Here is a 23,085-nt window from a genome sequence, read left to right on the forward strand (position 1 = left end):
AATAATTGTTGGAACAATAAAAATTTAAAACTGTGAAAAGCAGTGTTAAGTGCTTATAATATGAAAATGTTTTTATAAACATGAAAAATCAAAAACTTAGGTTATACAAAAAGCAGTTTTAGGCATTTAAGCAATAAGTAGGTTGTAGAAGCACTGAAACAGAAGAGGTGGGCATTGTCTAAACTATGTTCAACAATGATGGTAGTTAAACTGAACTACAATCATTGCAACCGTTTCTTGTAGTAACACAGAATTCACCATGTAAGACTTCTCTAATGCTACACTTATATTTCTATAAATATCTATGAAAACTGAATTTCTTTGATTTTGCTTATGTGCTTGTTATTGAAATTTGTAGTAATTCTGATGTTTGTTCAATTAATTTTAGTAATAAGGTATTACTACTGTTATAACCTTTAAAATAAGTTCTGAATTTTAGAATTTTTGATAAATGCAAGACAAAGTAATTAATTGTAGCAAATTGTAAGGTATATACTTATCTACTGTAACCTCTATTTAACCTTCAAATAACAAATCTTTCTTTAGGCTTCATAATCTAATACAGTTCCATTTTTTAATTTGCAGAATAGTTTTCAACAAAAAAAAAATCATGATTTATTACTATGAATACAGAATACAGCAAGATGCCAATTAGAAGGCCCTGTCAGTAACTCAGAATGCACTCTTTTTTCCAAAATATTTTTAACCTGTCAGAATCTGTTACAAATATATGAAAGGTTATACAGTGCTTTTGACCATGTATGAATAAAACATTCTCAGATATTTAAGTGTTTTCTCTCCAATAAAAAAGCATGGTGTGTTGGTTTGTTTGTTTGCTGTAGGTACTCACAGTTTTATTTAGAATGAAGTGTACAAACTGTTCAATTGTTTGAACAATTCGACTACTTAATATGAACAATTTATCTAAACTTATATTTGTATTTTGGAGATAGAAAAGTGAAACATTGGGGTTAGACCTGAGTTAAAAAAAAATCATAACTTAAAAGTCTTATATATATAATATATATATATATATATATATATTAAATGTGAAAGTTTGTTTGTAACAGCATCACGCGAGAACCAGTCAAGTGATTGATTTAAAATGTTCAGGATATATTTGTATTATACCAGGGAAGGTTTTAAACCACAGATTGAGGCCCTAACCCCAGAAGTGAATTTGTAAATTAAAGATATTCATTACAGAAATATAATGAAGTAAAATGATTAATTCTTTTTTTATTTAATGAATATCTATAAAATATTTAATATTCTAACAACCATGAGGATAACAGCATCGGGATCCAGGGGGCGAAGCCCGCTGACTGGTTAGTCATTAAATAAATTAACAAATAAAACCATTGCATACAATCAATCAAAGCTGTATTAGTTTAAATAAAAATAATTTTATACTATATGTTAAAAATTAAAACAGAAAAATATGGTTTTTCTATAGTTGGTTATGAAATTAAGGGGGCAGTAACAAGTTTATTATAGTTTATCAAATATGTCACAATAATGCAATGTTTGTGACATATTTGATATGTCAATGTCATGATAACATAATGCATATATTCACATATTTTATTTTTCAGTAATTGATTAGTTTAAATTTGAATTGCTATCAATTTAAATTCATTATATGAATCATCATAATTAAACTTTTAATTTTTTGAAGACAGTAATAATAATGCACAGATGTATTATGAAATAGTTATGAAATTGAATGACATTAAGAATTGATCTGTTTCATCCATATCTTGAGACAGTATATTTGTTCATCTGTGGCTTGGTTTTTAATGTTTTCCAAGTTTTGAGGAATTAAAAATCCCACTTACATGAAAAAACATGCTTCTCAATATAAAAATGTTTACAAAATATGTAGAAAAATAAATTTGGTATGTACAAATATGGAATGAGTAATATTTTTTTTGTGTTTATTTTTTTAAGTCAAATCGGTTTTTTGTCACATGCTTCATACTTGTCAAAAAAATCATTAACAACCTCTATTTGCATTGTGTGCATGAAGAATGAAATTCAAGGAATTTATTTCAACTGAATTCATTTAATGGAACCACAGTCACTAATTTTGAGTTATAAGAAAAGGAAAGTTTAATTTAATTTAATAAAATATTGGTGGAATGTTTATAACAAATGTTCTTGACCACATAACTATTTGTAACCATGTTTGCTATTCAGCTATTGCATCTTCAGCTTATGGCTTCTACACTCTGCTTACTGCTTAGAACTGTTATAAATAAGTTCTCTATGGTTTATGATTTCAGATAAAAAATTTCTGTCTTCTCATTATGCAAATAAACTTTTATATATTAAAATGTAACTGCTGCTACAATTTATGTATATATTATACAATGATTATAAAACAACATAATATAGTAATTACTTAATTTAAATGAAGAATTACACACAGAACTATAAAAAAATTATAAAAATGATTACTTTTATATTTATTCCTTCTGGAAAGTGTCAGTAGAAGGCCTTTTAAGACCAAAGCAGTGATAAACACTAAAATAATATTAAACATGCAGAAAATATACAGATATCTCTGAAGTTTTGCTCTTTAGGAGTAATTTAATTTATTTTAAAATAAAATAATCTTTGAACAAATATTCATTGTTTTTCCCATAAATTTACTAATAAAAACAACACATTATACTTTTAACAAAATCTAATATATTTTATAAAGCTAATACTTTTTGTCAAGGTACTAAATTAATTCTGTATTCCTATTACTACACACAAATATAATTCTTGAATATAAACAATGTAATCAAATTCAAGTGTTTTTTAGCATTATTAGCTTTTTTACTTGTTTCACAAACTACTATTATACCTTCTCTATTTACGTGTTGAAAAATGAATGTGGATTTGAAATCTTTTTTATTTTCTAGGTAAAGGAAGTTATATGAGAATTTATTTATTTAAATACGTGGATGTAGTTATTTCTGTCTATATATCTGCTTAATCAATTGGAATTATATTATTCAAGAAATTAAATGTTCCTAATGAAACAATAAACTGAGAATCTACACACCTCTTAGTTGTATAATTTGAATATTTGAGCATAAAGGGGATAAAGGGTTATAATAAATAAGCATAAAACTGGCAAAAGCTGAATTAATAGTAGATTAATGCCAGTAGACTACACCTTGGATTTATCTCACAAGTATTTTAATCAGGACGATGAGTTAGATGAATGGTAGGTGATCATAAAAATGCAAGACTCTTGCTTGGAATCAAACCTGAAACTATTAAATCTACAAGCCAGCATGCTAACTACTACACTGTTATCGACACTAGGTGTTTGTATATACAAGGGAAACATGAGACAGATGTACCTCTCAATAAATTATGCAAATTTGTTGAGTTTCAATAATAAATAGAATTTTAGAGAACATTAGAAATGTATCACCAACTTTCATAAGAAAGAATCTAGTCTGGATGCCATCCCATCCAGGAATTTCATAAGATTAGATGCCAAAGGCTTTGTGAAAGTTCTGAAACTTCCCCAGCCAATAACTTTACTATGAATTCTCAACAAAGAAAATAACAGCAAAATCCTTATTAAATAATTGCAATATCACTCAATTTAACTGAAAAATAAATACAACCAACATATATATTCAACTTGAAAAGTAAAACATCTTTCCAAATGCAGATTGCACTTGAATATCATACAATTGCACTGAGAGATGTCTTTATTAAAGCATCATGTAATGTCTTTAAAATGTAAAATAACTGTAATTATAATTACTGTTATAACTTTGTAACTATAAATGTAAAATAATATGTAAATCGTCATAGTTTATACTCAATAGCTGTAATTGAGAGAGTAAAAACAACTAGTATCCAAATTTAATTAGATAAATAATATAACTTTTCAAAGTGAAAGACTGAACCTGGCTCTGAAGCTAATAAAATGTAACCGTAATTAAAAAAAGGTCATCTTACAAGACACTTGAATTGATAAATAAAAAAAATTATGATGCCAACAATTTATTAGTACTTTCATCAATATTAATTTTAGTAAAAATAACCAGTACGTGTATCCATTTGGATCAAGTAATATTTCAAAATGGTAGACTGCTTCTGCTTATCAACTGTTCAAAATGATTGATTAAATTTAGATGTACCAATTTATCAATTAGATATTATAGAATGTATCACAATAAAAATCTTTTCTTAATTTTTTTCCCAGTAATTTTAATGAAAGATGGAATTATTGAATGCATAATGTATGAAACAACTACTCAGGAAGACTTGCAAGTTTTAATCAAATTAAAAAGCTTTACCTTATCTTGTATATTTAACTTTATGATGTATTAATACAAAGAGAGGCATAATGCAAGTAACTAAAAAGCTTTCTTCAATTATTTTTACTTATCTAAATGAAAAATAATAGTAATAAATCATAACGCACATACAAATAATAACTATCCAGTTCTTAGGTTGTAAAATGAATTTCAAAACACATATAGAAAATGATTCATTACTATTCTATTAAAAAAAAAAAACATTTTAAAAATAGATTATACTATATTTGGAATATGAGAAGATTATACTTTAATTTTGCATAACATATTCTAACCATTTGATAAGTCATGTCATGGGAATAATATAATTTTGTATTTTGTTACTTTACATATTCCAGTCAAACGATGGTCACTATCAAGCAAGTGAACAGCTTCAAAAGTTTGTTTTATAATCTGATATAAAATATCCTTGAAAACATTACTTTGGAATGGAAGGTGATAAAAAATATTACAAAATTTTTTCTTGTATTAATTAATTGAAATATGGAATTAATGGACATTGATATACGAATTTGCGACTGCTCTACTATCTTTGCAGATATCTGACTCTTAATTCTGTTATAAAAACAAATAAACAAAATGATGATCAACTCTGACTTATGGAAAATATTTCCTGACAATATCAGAGGGGTAATGAACTAAAGGAATTTTTTGCAGTTTAGTGAGGGTCTATTTTTCAGTCACTCTGTAGTTAACTTTAACGTAGATAAAATTAAAAAAAAATTCCAGAATAATTAAATAAAATTGAACAGAAAAGTAGAAAATCCAAAAATTATACAATTCTAAATTATAATTTTCAATTAATATTAAATAATCAGATGTTTCACCAAATCTATTACTATACACATATGTAATAATGCCTATTAAATTACATTTACACATAAGTACATAAAATTTTATTTCACTAACAGCGTTTGATTTAAAAATTTTTTTTATCATTGAATTATTATTTATTGTAAAAATTTTTTACAATCATAGGTTAATAATTAATTATTCAATATATTTAAATAAAAAAAAAGTTAAAAAATAAATTAAAAAGGGAAAAAAGGAGGTGAAGTCTGATTGGAACTGATGCGCCTTCCCTTGTAAGATCAATGAGGGCTTATTACTGCACTTAAGAAAAATCCTAAAATGCAAAATTTAATCATTTTGGTCTTTTTTGGACACTTTTGTTCCAGTCGACGGCAATCAAAAGGTGGTGCCCAACTAGTATTTACAACAGTCCTAAATCTCAAACTTCAACCTATATGACTAATCGTTTTTGTGTTATGTGAGATACATACGTATGTACATACGTCATGCCGAAACTAGTCAAAATGGATATTTCCATTGAAATCTGAAAACCAAAATGTTTCATTATCACAATACTTCTTTTACTTCGTACAAGGAAGTAAAAAGGAAAATTCTGAGCTTTGTTAAAGTAATTGAGATGCTTTGTGTAGTTCTTAAAAAGCATGATAAATCTTACTTTTCATTAAGTAAGTGGAAAGTCCTGTTTTTTGAAAGAGATAAAAGCAAAAATAAATTTTTTGAACTATAATTAATGACATTTGATTAGTCATTAATGACAAATTTTTCCAACAGTTTGAGTTGATAGCTAACTTAATCAAATTTTTTTTTATCAGAATTAATATATGTGTATTTAAAATTAACTATTATTATTTTGGTATCATGCTTTAATGGGCACTGTGAGGTGATCTTGGGAATCAGATGTACATGAGAGGTTGGTAGCTATTATGGCATCATTAGATATAAAAAATTATTGCAACTTCATTATGTTTCAATGCATATGGCTACATTCATTGAAAAAATAGTAAACAAAGAACTAAACGTTAAGAATTTTCTCATTAATCTTTCTCTTTTGAAGACAATACAAGATGATTTTGTGTTTTCGAGTTACGAGATAAATAAAAAGATATCAAGGTGTAATCAAATATTAGCAAGTGTTTAATTTATACAGATGGAAAGGATTGTTGGTTTTTAAACATTTTGATTACAATTTGGGAAAATAAATTATTGAGAATTTTTTCAGTATGTTTTTGTTTTGAAAACAATATGCCGACTATATCCTCAATTTTTAACTAATATCTCAGTACTAGTTGAAAATTGACAAATTGACAGATTGTCCCAGTGGTGTTTCTGCTGTCATTTCCTGACTGAAAGTATAAGTTTTTAAGTTTTCCGAATATTTAAGCTATATCTTGTCATAGGTGGAATTGAGACAGATTTTTCATTTATTAGAATCAATTAGTAACTTTTATTTATCTACAATTATTGATGTATTGCAGCATATCTTTAGTTTCCAAGTGCTGAATTGATTTTAATTGCTTCATGCTTTCATCGGAGAGGATTTGAAAGCAAACAATGCAATGTGGCTTCCCATCCAATGACATATAAAAATCATGATTTAAATAACTGTCAATGTACAATCTTGTATTTTTACCAATCGATTCACTGGATGTAGATTGATTCATTGACTATGGATCAATTCACTTTGTTTTTTCATAAATTTACCCATTTTGTATAAGAATCTAATTCGAAAAAACACAGTTACACCATTTGATTGCACACTAAAAACCGAAACCCCAATTATTATTAATTTCAATGAAAAAACGCTTTTAAAATCTTAAATAAAGGCACCAGATGTATGCTTCGTATTTGAAACTAAACTGTCATTTTGCAATCTCTTATGCCACCTTTAATACTACTTAGAGCACAACATGTTCAAATGTATCATAAGCATGTTTGAACATAATGTTATTACAATGAATATTATGCAAGCAGACTAAATTACAAGGAGCAATGTATATACATGAAGTTGGAACATGTAAACTGCTCATGTTTGTACACTTCATACATGCATGTTCATACCTGTCCACTATCAATGCAGCTAAATAGTGTTTACTAGGTTTGACTGGGTGGGGTTGGAGGGTTGTAAAATATTCATTATATATTTTTTTTTACTTTTTTGGAGTCATGTTGCTAAAAAGATTGAAAATCATTGGTGTAGAACATTATGCTATAAAAGTTGTAGTACATGCCCTCTAAAATATATATATATATTTTTATGTTATATAAATTGAATTTATTTTTGTAATTGTCTGTGACAAATAAAAATCAATTTCAATGGTTTTTTTTTTATTCCATGACATGCACTATTTCTACTTATAATGTTTTACTAAATGCTCCAATTCTCTTGAGGTTAAAAACTGTTTTTAGAATAACTTATAGTACTAAAAAAAAAAAAAAATATTAAAATATAAGGCTTTACTTAATTTTATTAGTAAATGAAATAGCCTATTTGTTTTAATCTTCAACTAACGAGGAATAAAATATAACCCTTGGTAAAATTTTTGAACAATAGATCTAAACACATTATATAATTTCAAGACATTTAATTTTGAACATAATACATTTCCTAGTTAATTTGGAAACAGTTCCTTCTTGAAGGATAGTAAGAATTTTTTCATTTCAGTCTGTGATGGACAGAGAAGGATACACCTTTCTAAAAAAATTCTTCAAATTTGTAAATGTTTTTTAGGGTATATTTATACTTCTACTAATTTATTTCAAGTTTGTATAAAAAACTGGTTTCATTGCAAAACTGGAATTTTCATTTGGAACTGTAAATTATATTGTGTATCTCTTTGAGTTGGGCATCTGATTAAAGTTTTTCAATCAAGATTCTAAAAATTACATAAATGCATAAGCAAACAGTAATAAAAAAAATTTTCAGACATTTCAAGGATTTTCATGAGGGTAGAAAAGGCTCTTCTGACCAGGTTCATGAAAATCCTAGACTCTCTCCTTGTTAGGAGTGGTTTCCCTTTGATAGATACAATTTACTTTTTGATGGATGGCTGAATTCTCATGTATTTGGTTATTACCAAGTATATGAATACTGCTTAAAAGTAAATGAAAACATTACTTTAAAGTATTATTTGTTCAGGACAAGAGAAGCAAAACCATCACATGAAGCATTGGTTGACTTTCTCACCTTCTTACTATATTACCTTGCTTTCTCATTATTTATCAGTTTTTATTTTAGGAATGACTTTGGGTTGAACCACTGTGAACTGTCACCATTAGACATGCTAATTATGGTTAGTAGCTGTTATACCAAGTACTTCTTTTATGCTAGATGTCAGGCCTCTTAGTATATAATCAATTAATCAAAGTTTTTATTTAAAAAAATGTAATTAAAACTGGAAAATTTTGTTTCCTGTATTATGCCTGTTATAAATGACCTAAATGACCTAAACTAAAAATGTTAATTTAGTGTTGTACAAAAGGAGAATATATATACCTTTTCCGTATTTAAATCTGATAACAAAAATTATATTTATTTTTTTAATTAAAATACCATTGGTGTAACAACTGGTAAAAGAAGTGCTGCATACATCTATCTCATACCTTTATAAACCCATTCCAACTTTACATACAAAAATATGCATACAGAACTAAACAGTAATTTCACATATTATCACGTAAATATTTTGACAAACTAAGTTTTAAAAATTTGTCTATATAACCCTGATGAATTTAAATTTGAACATAATAAAGATTCAAACCAACCATATTCAAATTTTAAATATTCACTAAAAACTTAATATTAAAATTATCTGAAAAAATAAAATAAACAAACACAGTTTCATCTAACAGTCATTAAAATAATAATAGTTAATTTACATACAAAATCACATAACATAAGCTTAGCAATTTCCACAAGGCCAGCAGCTAACATCTTATATCCTAAAAAAGACAAACACAAGGAATCCAAAGTGGAAAATACAAACCAAAATGCTTTCGAAATTCTATTTCATATGCATAAAATTTTTATAAGAAATGTATAATTAAAAACTCCACATTATTAAATTTCAGCATGCTTTTTTATCACAAGATTAACAGTATTAAAAAAAAATAGCCCTTGCATGAAGTCAGTAGAAAATTATAAGATATATAAAGAAATATTTAGTACGTAAAAAACTTTAAAAAAATTAATACCGAATCAGAGAATAATTTAAAAAAAAATAAAATTAACAACAAATTTTGTTATGCTTAAAAAATACAGTAAAACCAGTCTAAGATGAAATTGTTCAATTACAACTGTAGGAACTTTTCCTACATTAAATACTTATAATAAAGGATTAGTTTTAATTATTATTTTTTCTACTCAAAAAAGAATGGATAGTGTTTTTATAATTATTTGTTCCTGAAGTAAGAAGAATGTGTAATATGTCTTGTTGTCCCTCAAAAATAGAAATCTGATGATTTTGTTAATCATTCAAAAATTAGCTTAAAACTTGAATAATTTTTTTTTTTTCATATTTTCTTTCAAGGAACTTTAATTTTTGACAATAAAACTAAATTTTAATACTGTATTAGTTTATTGAAAATTAAATTAACATCTAAGGGATGATTTATTGTGAACCTTTCAGTTAGAATCATTTCTAGTAGATATGTTTACACAGTTATAAAATTTGCAAAGTCTAAAAAAGAGACTACGGTATGCTTTGTAAACCTGATAGTTGTTACACTAGTTTAAGGTACTTTGAAAAAACGTTAAGTAAAATGATCTTAAAAATTATATGGATAAGTTCTTTAATATCTGCATTTTCAAAGTTTTTTAGAAGCTTATTCATGACCGTTTTTAGTGGATTTTTGGAAAGACTTATTTTAGTTTCTTTCAGTATGGTCTTAGAAGATATTAACAGCTTTGGGATGGCTTTGAATGATTTTGTAAATTGGATTTTGACTGCTTTGGGTGTATCAAACAGTATCACAAGATACTTTGAGACATTTCCAGAGCATTTGATGGCTTAGAGCACTTGTTACTATTCAAAAGTTATTAAATACAGGATAATATGTCACAATGTCATACATCATACAATAGTTTGAACTGGTTTTATATCTCAGTACAAGCAAAGAACTCTCATTTTGAAGAATGATACAGGGCATTAACTTATCAATTATAGAGTTCCACAGGGATTTATACTAGGCCTACTTCTCCTCTTAAATTTATTCATGGCATCTTTTGCTGTTGCTGGAGAACTGATACTCTTTGCTGATGATAGTAACGCACTTGTCAGGACTAAATCTGTGATAGTAGTCTGTTCTTCTTTACGTCTGATGTTGAAGAAATTAGAATATTATGGTTTACAGAAAATAGATTGATTCTTAATAGATACAAAACAAAAATAATTAATTTTATGTTATCTAATATTAGGAAGATATTGTTATGTGAGTATTTGGTAAGATCTAATTGATTCAGATAATTTTGGGAATAAGATTGGATAAGAATTTTAACTGGGGATGATACACCAGTTATTTGGCAATATGAATAAATTCTAAAAGTTTTCCATTTTCAGTTTCCTTTAACAATACTTTTAACAGTATTTTTGTTATAACATTACTTTATGTGGGGTAGTTCATTTAAAGTAAAATGAACATTTTCTTTTGGTTTTTAAAACCAAAAGAAAATATTTTGTCGAACCTTATAAAAATATTTTTTAATTTTTAAAATATCATCATTGTCATGTCCATTTAAATACATTATAACATCAGGAAACTAAACCTTATAGTAGAAAAACAAAGATCAAGTTTCATTTAAAAGAAGACCACAATATGCAGTGTAGGAGTGAAACTGTATATAACTTATCAGAAAGCTTGAGGTTACTGAATTCTTTAAATTAAAAAGGCATACCTGAGAAATCCATTTAGGTAAAGCATATTATAATATACATCAATTCTTAAATGATATAGTTCTGAGGAAATATCAGGGATTTTTAGATAAATTTAAACATTTGTGGTTTTTAAGAAATAAATTTAATTTGTGTACCAATTGTAATTGTCATATATATATATATATATATATATGCCGGAGAATAAAGTACAGTGGAGTATCTTCCGACAAAACGATGAGAATATTCTTTAGAATATCTGTATTTTTAGTAGTTTTAAGAAATGTACTATTACTTGTAATGTTTTGTAAAATAAGGTTTAAATTGTTTTATTGCGGTAGGCTTAGGCCTAGGTAGGCACATGGTTGTCAACGTAGTCGGGATCCCAGGACGATAGGGGTATCATAAAATTAATAAGGAAAAGGAAATATGCAGTAGGTATATTATTTGAGAATATTGAGAAAAGGTAGTCTTGCTTTGGAACCCAGATCGAACGGACGTCCTGGTGGTCGCGAATTCGTTATTTCCCCGAGCCTCGGTCTATCGCAAGTTGTTTTAGTATTGTTTGAGTTCTAAATTAAATTAATCTTATATTATGATTCGTGTACTGCTGAGTTATTGATGGGTGATAGTTATCATTTGTAATTGTTTCATTGTACGAGTTGTCTACTCATTTTTATTGGTTGAGCTTTATTATAGTCTTATATATTCTCCACTTGTAATAATAAAAGTGAGTGAAACACAAAACGTTGAATCCCTGACAAATCTCCTCGCCTCTCCGATATATATATATATATATATATATATATATATATATATATATATATATATGTGCATATTAGTTCATTTTAGCATTAATTATGTGGCCTATACCAAACTGAAAATCTGTTTGACTGTTCAGAATCTGAGTAGCTAGAGTATTTAACAAGACTTACAGTTGACTTGATGTGATGCTCAACAGCATTTTGAGAACGCTATTAAAAGTGTTGCTTCCTGCTGGTTGAAAATTATTTTTTGTAGTTTTCTCTTTTCAATGCAATTTCAGTAAAAATTAATAAAAACATTATCCAATTTGTTAAAAATTTTGCAGTTTTAAAAAACTGAGAAAATTAAAGTAACTTTAATTTTTGTTTATGTTTACATAATACATAATTTTATACTCTTAAAACAAGTTTTACTGTATAATCAAAGAAATCCTCAACATAATTGTTTGGAAAAAATGTAATAATTATTAAGGAATTTATAAAATTTTCATATTAATATGAAATAAGAATTTTATAAATTTTCAACTTTGCCTTTCTTAAATCGTTCTTGAAATAGTTAAATTATTCTGGCCAATCAGTTAAAATAAATAAAGCTAATGTTTGAGTTACATAAAAAATGAAGAAGATAACACAGAATTCCTTTTTCTCAACAACATAAAAAGTTTTAAAAGTAATTTATGTTTTATTCTTCTATAATTATTAATAATACTTTGTTTTAATTAACTAGTATGCAACAAATTTTCTCCAATAACAATTTCTCTAATGAGGCAATAAATCACTATATAAAAACAGAGACTCAGGATTGACACAAGAACAAGAAAACTCATGCGCCATAAAAGCAGAACAATCATGGCTGCCCCTCTAAAAAAACAAGCGAAACAAAGATATTAAAATCTAGTTTTTCAATCCAAAAATTCTTGTAAAAACATCTAAATTATAAAATAATTTACGATGCTTTAATGAAAATTGGTCATTTGTGAAAGGATAAATGTGGACATTTGAACATTTGCTTTTCCACTTTTATCAATTTTTTATGATTTTGATAGGCACTTTTCTCATTTAAAAGAAAAAAATGAAAAAGTACTTTTCATAAAATATTAACAAAATTTTGATTTACAATTTTCAGAAGTTTTAAATGTAAATAAAATTTACGAATAAGTAATAAAAAATGTACATCTGTTTTACATTTACATCCTATGTTTCATATAACATATATACAAATAATCAGTATAGAAAATAAATTCACTGAATTGGGCATGCATTAAACAATATGGACTGAAAAACCATTTTAATTCAGAAAGAAACTTCATTAATTTTTTTCAAATTCAAATCAAATATTGTTACCCAAGAATTTCATTCTAAAGGTAATTAAAATCCAAATATGTTACAAAAGAAGAAGTAAATTAAAATTTTTATAATAAATTAATGAAGTTTCATAATTATAGCTGCAAAAAATTTAGTAATTCTAATCCTGAACTAAAGATTAAGCACACATTAGTAGACATAATTTAATTTGGAAGAAATTTTTTTAATCAAAATTATATAAAAATTGGAAAATAATAATAATCTATAATTTTTTAAATTTTAACAGGAATTTATGATTTATTAAAACTAATAAAATTGAAATAAAATTATTTTTGTTTATAACATTTCTTCCAAAAATATTACATCTACTGACAAGTCTAAAAGCGAGCAATGCAATTGTTACTGTTTTGTGACCGTCGTCAAATAATACCTCGAAGACATCCACCATTTTTGAGAAATCCTTTGCCAACTATAGAAACATAATTAGACAACAATTGGGTCAACAAATGATCCATAATTATAATAAGTGTGAAAGATAAAATGAAGACAAATTAATTTATTTATTTTTATTAATTTATGTGGGAACTTTTTTAAAAATTGTTAAAATGTAACAAAAAAAATAAGAATTAAAAAAATCCATTTGCTGAACTGAAAAAGAAAAAAACCTTTGATACTAAAAAATACTATCAGGTGTTTATTAAATAAATCTTAATTCAAGTAATCATAGAATAACAGAAGGCAATGGGGAAATTTATAGAGATTTTGTTGGTAGAAATGAATACCTCCATACATGTAATTTTTGTAACTGCCATTTCAATCCCAGTTGATGTTATTATTATGTATTTCTGATATATATGCTGGGAATCCACCACATGAAAATAAAATATTATTGCAAGATAAACAGTATAAGATGAAGGATCCATTATTAAAAACAGATATAACTTGTAAGGCAATCAGTGAAAATACCTGTTGAATGAAAATTAGACTTACATAAAGGATTATATAAATGTTAATGTATCAAATTGAAAATCTCAAAAACTTTACACAGTTCTACAGTATATGAGAAAGTTTCATAAGCTTTAATGATAGAAATGAAATCAAATGACAAACATTTCCAGCTTTCTACTGTAATCTTAGAGAAAGTCAAAATAATTCAATTTTAATAAAAATTCTTTCACAGGTAAAGTAATTTTTCATAGATACAAGGATGTAATAGACACATCCCAGAATATAGGAACTAAAAAATTTTGATACATCTAAGGTTAATATTTGGTTATGATCTAACAAAAAAAAAGAAAAAACTATTGTCTTTTGTTTTTCAATGAAGAAATAATAATTTAAAATATTTATTTCAACTTGAATAACTGATGATGCCAATATTTATTTCCAGCAAAATTCTATACTTCTACCTTTTAATTAAAAACAGTTTTAAATGAAACACCTCCAAAAAGGACCGGATACGTTTAGCATCATATTATCTCTGAGAAATCCTACATTATTATATTCAAATTTCTTAATGGCCGATTCACAAAAGGTAACATTACCTAACTCATAAGTGTAAATGAAAGAAGCAGTTTCACCCTAGTACGTTTTTAGGTTGTGCATCGGTAAGATCTAATACTGATTAAACAATTGGTAAACTACAAATGGTTAAAATGTAGAAATTTATTAAGTTACAAAAGTATTTGAGAACACTTCCTTATGAAGTATAATGTATTTTAAAATGTTATTTATCAGTATTCAATTTTCTATTATCTTCTGATTATTCTATATAATTTATTAAGTGAATGTTGTATTTTGAAGAATAAATGACATGTTTTAATATTAAACATTTCTCAAAAGTGAACTAAATATTAATATATTTATTGTGATCTGATTTCAGCCAGTTGACTTAACACTGTAAACAAGTGAGAAGAGTTCACATTTTCAGGAAGAGAAGTAAATTTGCTGATGATTTTAAACCACTAATTATCAGTTGTTTTTATATAATTACAAGAAAATTTTCTTGCAAATTTTTATCCTGCCTATTGAACACTGAAACTAAAACTTCTCAATAGGGTAGATTTACTAAGTGGTTATCTAGGATATATTAAAAATAAAAGCATTTAAAATTGTTGAATTAGGTAATAAACAAATTGGTATTGATGGTACTAAAAAAAAAATAATTGTTTGTAATTAGTTTTCATATGCGATAAACTAAGATGGATTCAAATTATTTCTACAGAATTTTACACAACTACAGATTACAGATTTTTTTTTAATGAAAAAATTTTCATAATTAATTTAATATTGTCTTTTCATAAAACAAGTGCAATGGAGACATTTAAATTAGATAAGAAACTTTTATCAATCTACTTGGAATTGGTTTAAACTGAATTAAGATTCTACTCTTCTAAAAAGAACTTAGTTTAACAAGAATTTCATTCTCATGTACTCTTAACGTATAAAAATATTTGTTATTAAATAGCCAATTTTAATTACACAACCTAATAAAAACTCTAACATTTACAGAATAAAACAGTTCTTTATAGTAAGATGAAAAATTTGCATTTCCTTCTACAATTGAGCATTTTCTTTATTCTTTGTACTAAAGAAACAGATTTTTCTCTTATTTTGCAATTGCTCAACACAAAATGAAATGCATCAGTCTGTAAAGAACTAGTTACAGATTCAACATCATATTTTATTTGTTTAAATTAAAAAAAAAGATTAGTCACGTGATCACGAATGTGAACATTACAAAAAAAAATTATTAGTATTTTTTAAAACATTTCTGGAAGAATTCTGCTGCTTTTTTCACACTGGCATCAGCTGCTTATTGCTAGTGATTCTTCAAGTTAGAAAGAGAGATATCTAGAAAGTGGTTGAAAAGTGCATTTGTTAATGGTAGTTCTATCATTCATTTAGTATTTAGGTTAATTTGGTGTTCAGTTCTGTGACAAGGAACTAAATTCAATGAAAACATGGCTTAGCTATGTGCCTTGCTGTAGATCCATTGATGAAAAGTGGTCAAAATTTTTTGTATCAGATGGTTGTTAACCCCTAATGGCACAAAAATAATGTCAATGTCTGTCGTTTCAGTTAAATGTTTGGATTTTGAGGCAAGTTCTGCCTCAATTTCTCTGCCTAGGTCATTTTATGATTCAGCCAGATTTGTGGATAGCGGCCTCTTCATTTCCACATTTAGGCCACCCTTATGTTTCCAAGCCATGGGTAGCTCCAGTATGTGCGGTTCTGTCTTGTTCTGTGGTCAGCTAGAATCGGGTAACTTCACCAGGGTAAAGTTTGACCATGTCTTTAGCTTTTGGTAAGCCATGTACTAGGCTTGTGTTGGGCAAAAATGTATTATTCTCAGTGTCAACCTCCACTTGAAACAAGGAGATCTGATTCATGCAATTCAGACATATACAATGGGTTTAGATTAGCCACTGGGAATGTTAAGCGGTAAACAATATTATATCATGTTTTGAGATCTGCAGTGACATTTGGGTAGCTAAGGATTACCCGTTGCCTACTACAGTTGACAGCTGATACTGCATTTATCATATCTTACATTGCCAGAGAGATATTGATTGCATTCAAAGGTAGGCAGGTGACTGCAGAGATGAAAGCTGGATAAATGATAAGGTGCATGACGTGCCACAGGACTATTTGCATGTTTTCCATGTTTATTCTGTCATTGATCTGGCATACTGTCAGTTGATTAAAGCTCATATAAGGGTATTTATTCTGTTCAATTATTATACTGTTATGTGCTTTTATATTTTATAATGCTTTGGTTTTTTAAGGTGTCATATTTTTTTGCATTCATTTAGAATAACAAGGTTATTGCGGCTGGTGAATTTGTGATCTGCATCTATGAGATTATTGAAAAATGTTCTCTATGTTGATTTGGAGAGCTTTCAAGTGCTCTATGTATTTTTAATTGAAGTTGCATTCAGTTTAATCAATGCAGATGCAGAACATTTTGCAACTATACTCAATTCAATATATATACAAAGCGATTAAGGAGACAAGGAAATAATCTGGGAATTGACTATAGAGCTTGAAATAAGTAAAAGTTCATACAAACATATGTTCAAAAACCTCTCATCAAGTCACGGCTAGCAAAAAATTTCACCTGGATTTCAATTCCCAGGCATGAAATGCCCGGGAATTAAAAACTAAACAAAACAAATTTTAACAAAAAAAATGTTATGAATTTAAAAAAATTAAAAACAGTTGTTTTTAGTAAAATAAATTTAGACCATTGAAAATTTAGCTGGCAACCCAAAGTGTATGCTTAGAAATTAATCTAAATAATACTCATTGTTGTCATAAAATAACATGTTAATAAATGTTAGGTGTTATAAAGTAAATGTCTAATAAATTTGTAAATTTTATTATCAAACTTGCAGAGAATTTAATTCTCGCAAAATTGATCTAATTAAGTATATGAAAACAAAAAAAAAACATCAAGTTTTATTATTAAAACAAAGCAACAGAAAAATGTTACGAATTTGTAAAAGTTAAAAAGAGAGTTAAGTACAATAAAGTCCTTTGAAAATGTAAAATATTTTCAATTTACTTAACAAAAAATACTCACTGTGGTTTATACTATATTAATTTACAATAAATGTTCAAAGATTCCACCACTGACATCGATGTACTTGTGCGGCTCCTTTTCTTTAACTTTCTGTTGCCAACCTAATGATATCTTTGTGTTCCTTGATGAGGGTAGCAGCATTGAGAATGCAAGTGATCAGTTCATTACTATGTATCTACTTTTTCTTCTATACTTTTCATTTCATCCAGCCTCAAAAACAGTAATATAAGGGAGTAAGGTCCGGCGATCTACATGGCCAATTTATCTGCCCTTTACATCAAATCCATTTACCAGTACATTTATCATTTAAGAATTGTATTACTTCATTCGTGAAATGTGTTATTGCTCCATCAAGTTGATAGTACATTTCGATTTATTTTGCCATTATGAAATTTTCAAGCACTGTAAGAGATTGTTTATTAAAAATTCCAGATAATTTCTCCCTGTGACATATCGATCTAATATCCCTATTAACTGGTTTGATCACATCACACCAAATGTTCAACAAAAATTGTTGCTTGAATTTTGATTCAATTACAGCATGTGGGTTTTCTTCAGACCACTGATGTGGATGTTGTGTATTGTTTATACCATTATGGGGAAAAAGTAACTTCATTCAAAAACAGTATGAAAGGAATTAATTGGAAATTATTCTTAACCCATATACAAAACTGCAGTCATCTGGCATGGTCACTAAGCTGGAGGTGTTGAACTTTCTGAACACAATAAGGATGCAGTTTGTGAGCATGTTATGTACTTCATACTCTACTTTGTGGAATGTTGGGTTGTGTAGAAATTCTTTGTGTTCTTGTTGGAAGACTAAATTGTACCACCTAAAGAATGTTTTACTTTTCATCATGATATACAGGTTGACATTTAGATGAAACATAAGCTCTGGGAAATATACCATTCTAAAAAAGATTATTAAACATTCTATAAAATACTATACTTTACGATTTGGAACTAATCACCCAGGATACTTACGTCGATATTCTTCTACCACAGCTAGAGCACTTCCATCGGAAAAGATGTATATATAAATCATATCAGCATATTCTGCACGAGTGAAGAGACGTGGTATTTTTCAAAATGGAATTTCATTTTTTTAAATTCAGATTCAATTGGAAAAATGTTAGTACAGTTTAGAGTGTAACAAATGCAAAAACTCTTGAAAATACTAACCGATTCTAAAAAGTAATTAAAAAAATCCCAAATTATGTCAAAAACAGCTAAACCGCCTAATGTTTATTATTAATGTGTAACCAAAATTTAATGACAACAATGAGTAGTATTCTAATTAATTTAATTTGTTTAGTGTATTTTTTGTTTTGCTTACCTTAGCTTTTATTTTTGTTAATTTTTTGTAGGAGTGGATTAAGGAGAATTTTTATTAAATTTTAGTTAGGTATTTTATAGTTTGTTCTGTGAGACAAGGTTTGTTTCAAATGACAAGGTTGTGTTGAGTAATCAATGGATTATTTTTCTAAAAAGAAATAGTTTATGTTAGTTGGATTGTTGAAGTGCTGTAATTGAGTGTACCTGTCATTGTTGGTTTTCTGTGCATTTTGAAAGCTTACTTTTTTTGATTACATTTGTAATGGTGAAGACAAGAATATGTATTTGTTAATTATGTCTGTACTTGTCTGGTTTAATATGTGAAATATTTTTTTCATATATGTAAAAAGAAAATTATTGTTTGTGTTTCAGTACAACAAAATGGTGTCATTAACAAATTTATACAGACATATTATTTTATTGGTCGGTTAGCAATTGGTGAGTCTAGTGGCATACTAAATGCGTATCTATCTAACTTAAAAGACTGCCAGCAGTAACAGAACTAACTCCAGCGTGACTACAGCAGCAACTATAATGAAGATGGCTGTGAAAATGATTGCAAACCTTATGAGATTTTAAATGCTTTATACGGAAAATTTGGTTTGGTTTACATTAAATACTGATAAATTTTTAATTTATATTAATAGATTATTATTTTAATTGAATAAAAATTTGAACATTTAAAATAATAAACAACTATAGTATCAAAAAGCATAAAAATATTATTATATAGTAATAGACATTTATAATAACTTTACATGACTTTTATAACAAATTTAATATAAAATTATTTCAAACTTATGAGATCTTTTAAAATAAAAGTTGCATTGATTGTTTTCTAACCATTATGCAGAATGTATTTGTTAATACAGTAAGAAACATCATCAATATAATGGCAAAAATATACCATACTTGTATTTACTTTAATTCTGTTTAAATAAATAAATTACTGTCTTTAAACCGAAGAAAATGTAGTTTAATAAATATTTGTTACAGAATAGGCAAGTAAGATAATAATAGTGACTGAAGTAAACAGTATATGAAGTTTAAAATTTATGATAAAAAGTAACATCAACATTTATAAATATATATATACATACATGCAATCAATAATAAAGCAATTTTGATTAACAATATTAACAGTAACATTAAGTCATGTGTCAGTAAAAAGTAGAATTACTGATTAAAATTTAAATAAATTGGAAAAAAGATAATGAATATGATAAACTCCTGTAATACATTATAGGGATAGAAAGAAAAAAATCATAAACCAAAAAAATTTTTGTTTACAGATTTAATGAAAATTTTGATAATTTTCCATATTATGACGAAATCTGTTTAATAATATTTTTCTTGATATCTTCATAATTTGTTCAAAGATATACTAAAACCTAAAGAAAAATGATTGATGTAAACAAAATTGGAAAAATTTCTACTCTGTACCAGGAATTGAAACCAAGAATTTATGTTTTATTGACCGATCAAGTTAGATTTAAGATCTACTGAATTAGATTCACATCTCAAAAGTATGCTGTAGTTGGAAAATTTTCTTTATAATGAAAAAGGATTTCACTGATTTATATTATCTATGTATAAACAGATTTTATACATAGGAAAATGTGTAACAACAGGAGTTATAAAATAAAACCTGAAAATGAATGGATATATTAAATTTTTGAGTCACTTTATAAATAATACAAACAAAAATTAGGATTTAAAAATTCTATAAAAAAAAAGATAATCACATTTAAAATATGTATATCTATTTTATTATATATGCGTAGTGTATTTGCTAATAAAAGATTATAAACTATATAAAAATAAAAACTTACCAATTTTTCTAACTGTTTGTAAATGGCACAAAAATACGGAACACCATTGTTACTGAAATAAAGAAAAATTAAATAAATATAAATTAAATATAAATATAAATTGAAAAAATCAAAATATTTTCCAAACATTCAAGAAAAGGGTAAATTTTTAGTTCCACACACATCAACCTAAAATACTTTATATGTACGCCTTACGATTCTTAAAGATCATCAGTCTTTGCCTTTAGAAAGACAGAGTATTGTCTACAAAAATAAAACCGAAGTCAATGTTTGGGATGAAGGAAACTCCCAAAAATTATGCCTTTTTTTGGAGTTTCTCACATTACAGGAGTAAATTACTACTTGCCTTGTTGAATTACTGGCACAATTTACCAATTGAATCCTGTCGTGATTTTCAGTTGATTCCATTTACGAGACTGGTCACTGTCATAAAACTTGGTCTCTAAAATTTAAAAAGAGGTTTGGTAAAACTTTACTCACTTACTTACAGTGATAAACCTAAAGAATTTTTAGTATTATTATAATAACAATAATATTGAGTTCTAATGAAACAGGAATAGTGGTGCAATGAAATAACATACCATTTTCTCTGACTGTATAAATTGTATGAATTTTGTATAGCAGCTTCATTTTTGTTGTTCATTAAGACTTTTTTTTGTTATTATCTGTCTTGCGTTAGTATTTAATTATCAATATGAGCTCATCAATTTAGTCTTATCTGAATTTTCAAACACCTGCGTAATAATGCTTTACAACAGGTCTCGCCCACGGCTCGCTGGGCAATTTTATATTTTTATTGGAACTTTTGTTTTTCTCATATGTATACAAAAAATAATAAATAGATGAATATTTGCATGTGTCATTGTTATAACGTGCAAGTGCAACTATGATCTCCAGTTCTATATTTGATATCCACGAACGCCAAATGTTACTGAAAGAATCAGTTTCATTAGGCAACCATTGGTAACGTTCATCTGTAATTTGAATTTTGTTATGCAATAAAGAAACAATCCCCAGATTTTTGCTCTTAGTAATGTAGGAGAGTGGAATGATGACATCGAGTGATGGGCAGCAGGTTGTTTGTGAGGAACCGATGCACTGTTGTTTGATACATTAACAAAATTTATGTGGTCAAGTATTGAATCATGTTATGAACTTAGTTATAAGGATAGTAAATTACATTCATTCACATGCTCTTCAGCATCAGTAATTCAAAAATTCAAAGAATTCCTAGTGAATTATCTTCTGAATATGGTGATATCGTATATTTCACCAATGTTAGATGGCTAAGTCGTGGAAAATTTTTAAAAAGGTTTTTTAATTTACAGGAGGAAATAGATATGTTTATGAACAAGAAACAAGAATTTGTTTCTGAATTGATTGGTTGTTAGACCTATGTTTTTTAGTGGCTGTTACAGAAAAACTTACATCAGCTAAATAAAGACTTGCAAGGGCAAGGTAATTTAATAATCGATGCTTGTAATTTCATCAAAGCTTTTAATAAGAAATTATTATTATTATTATTTGAGAGCCAACTTAAAAATAATAATTCTCAACATTTTCTGCTGTTAAATAACTTCCTAAAAAACCAAGTTAAGATTTTCTTGAAATATGCTAATGAAATAAAGAAACATAACTGCAATTGATAGTCATTTCTCAGAATTAACAAAATATGATAAAATGTTTGAAATATTTTCATGCCCATTTCATGTTGACATGAACAGTGTTCCTGAAAATTTGCAAATGAAATGAAATGAAACAAATATTTATGTTCACATCAAAAATTAATTTTTACAATACTTATATTACATCAGAGAGATATTCCAACTTTAGATATTTTGCACAAGGGGTTGTAAGTGCTTTTGGATCCACATATGTTTGTGAAACATTTTTTTGAAGATGAAATTTACAGAGTTCATCACGTGCTTCATTAACTGATGCTTTAGAAATCAGCTAAGATGTGCAACATTAAACATAAATACAGATTTACAAAAATTAAGTTAAAGAAAGGATAAACTAATATCTCATTAATTAAAACTTGAGAGTTAATTATATTGAATCATAGTATAACAATAAAGTTTTATTCATTTTGTATTTGTATTACACTTTTTAAAAGCATGTTTACCTAACGTGTGGCCTGCTATAACATAATGCTTCATCCAAGTGCCCCTTAAAACCATTTGGGTTCACCAGACTTGCTTTACAATCACAAATGTAAAGTTTCTTGTTGTGGAAAGTTTATTAAAAATT

The 23,085-nt window shown here is 26.9% G+C and overlaps 1 protein-coding gene across 1 annotated transcript in view; it reads right to left on the bottom strand.

Moving 5' to 3' along the window:
• The window catches only part of unc-13-4A (BAI1 associated protein 3), a 118,357-nt gene that overhangs the window by 50,336 nt on the left and 44,936 nt on the right, over positions 1-23,085 (bottom strand). Inside the window, exon 10 of the mRNA XM_075369588.1 lies at positions 20,836-20,887. Coding sequence (XP_075225703.1) covers positions 20,836-20,887 — 52 coding nt within the window. The remainder of the gene's footprint in view (positions 1-20,835; positions 20,888-23,085) is intronic.

The sequence above is a fragment of the Lycorma delicatula genome, chromosome 6 (assembly GCF_047948215.1).
Source record: "Lycorma delicatula isolate Av1 chromosome 6, ASM4794821v1, whole genome shotgun sequence".
NCBI classification, from domain to species: Eukaryota; Metazoa; Arthropoda; class Insecta; order Hemiptera; family Fulgoridae; genus Lycorma; species Lycorma delicatula.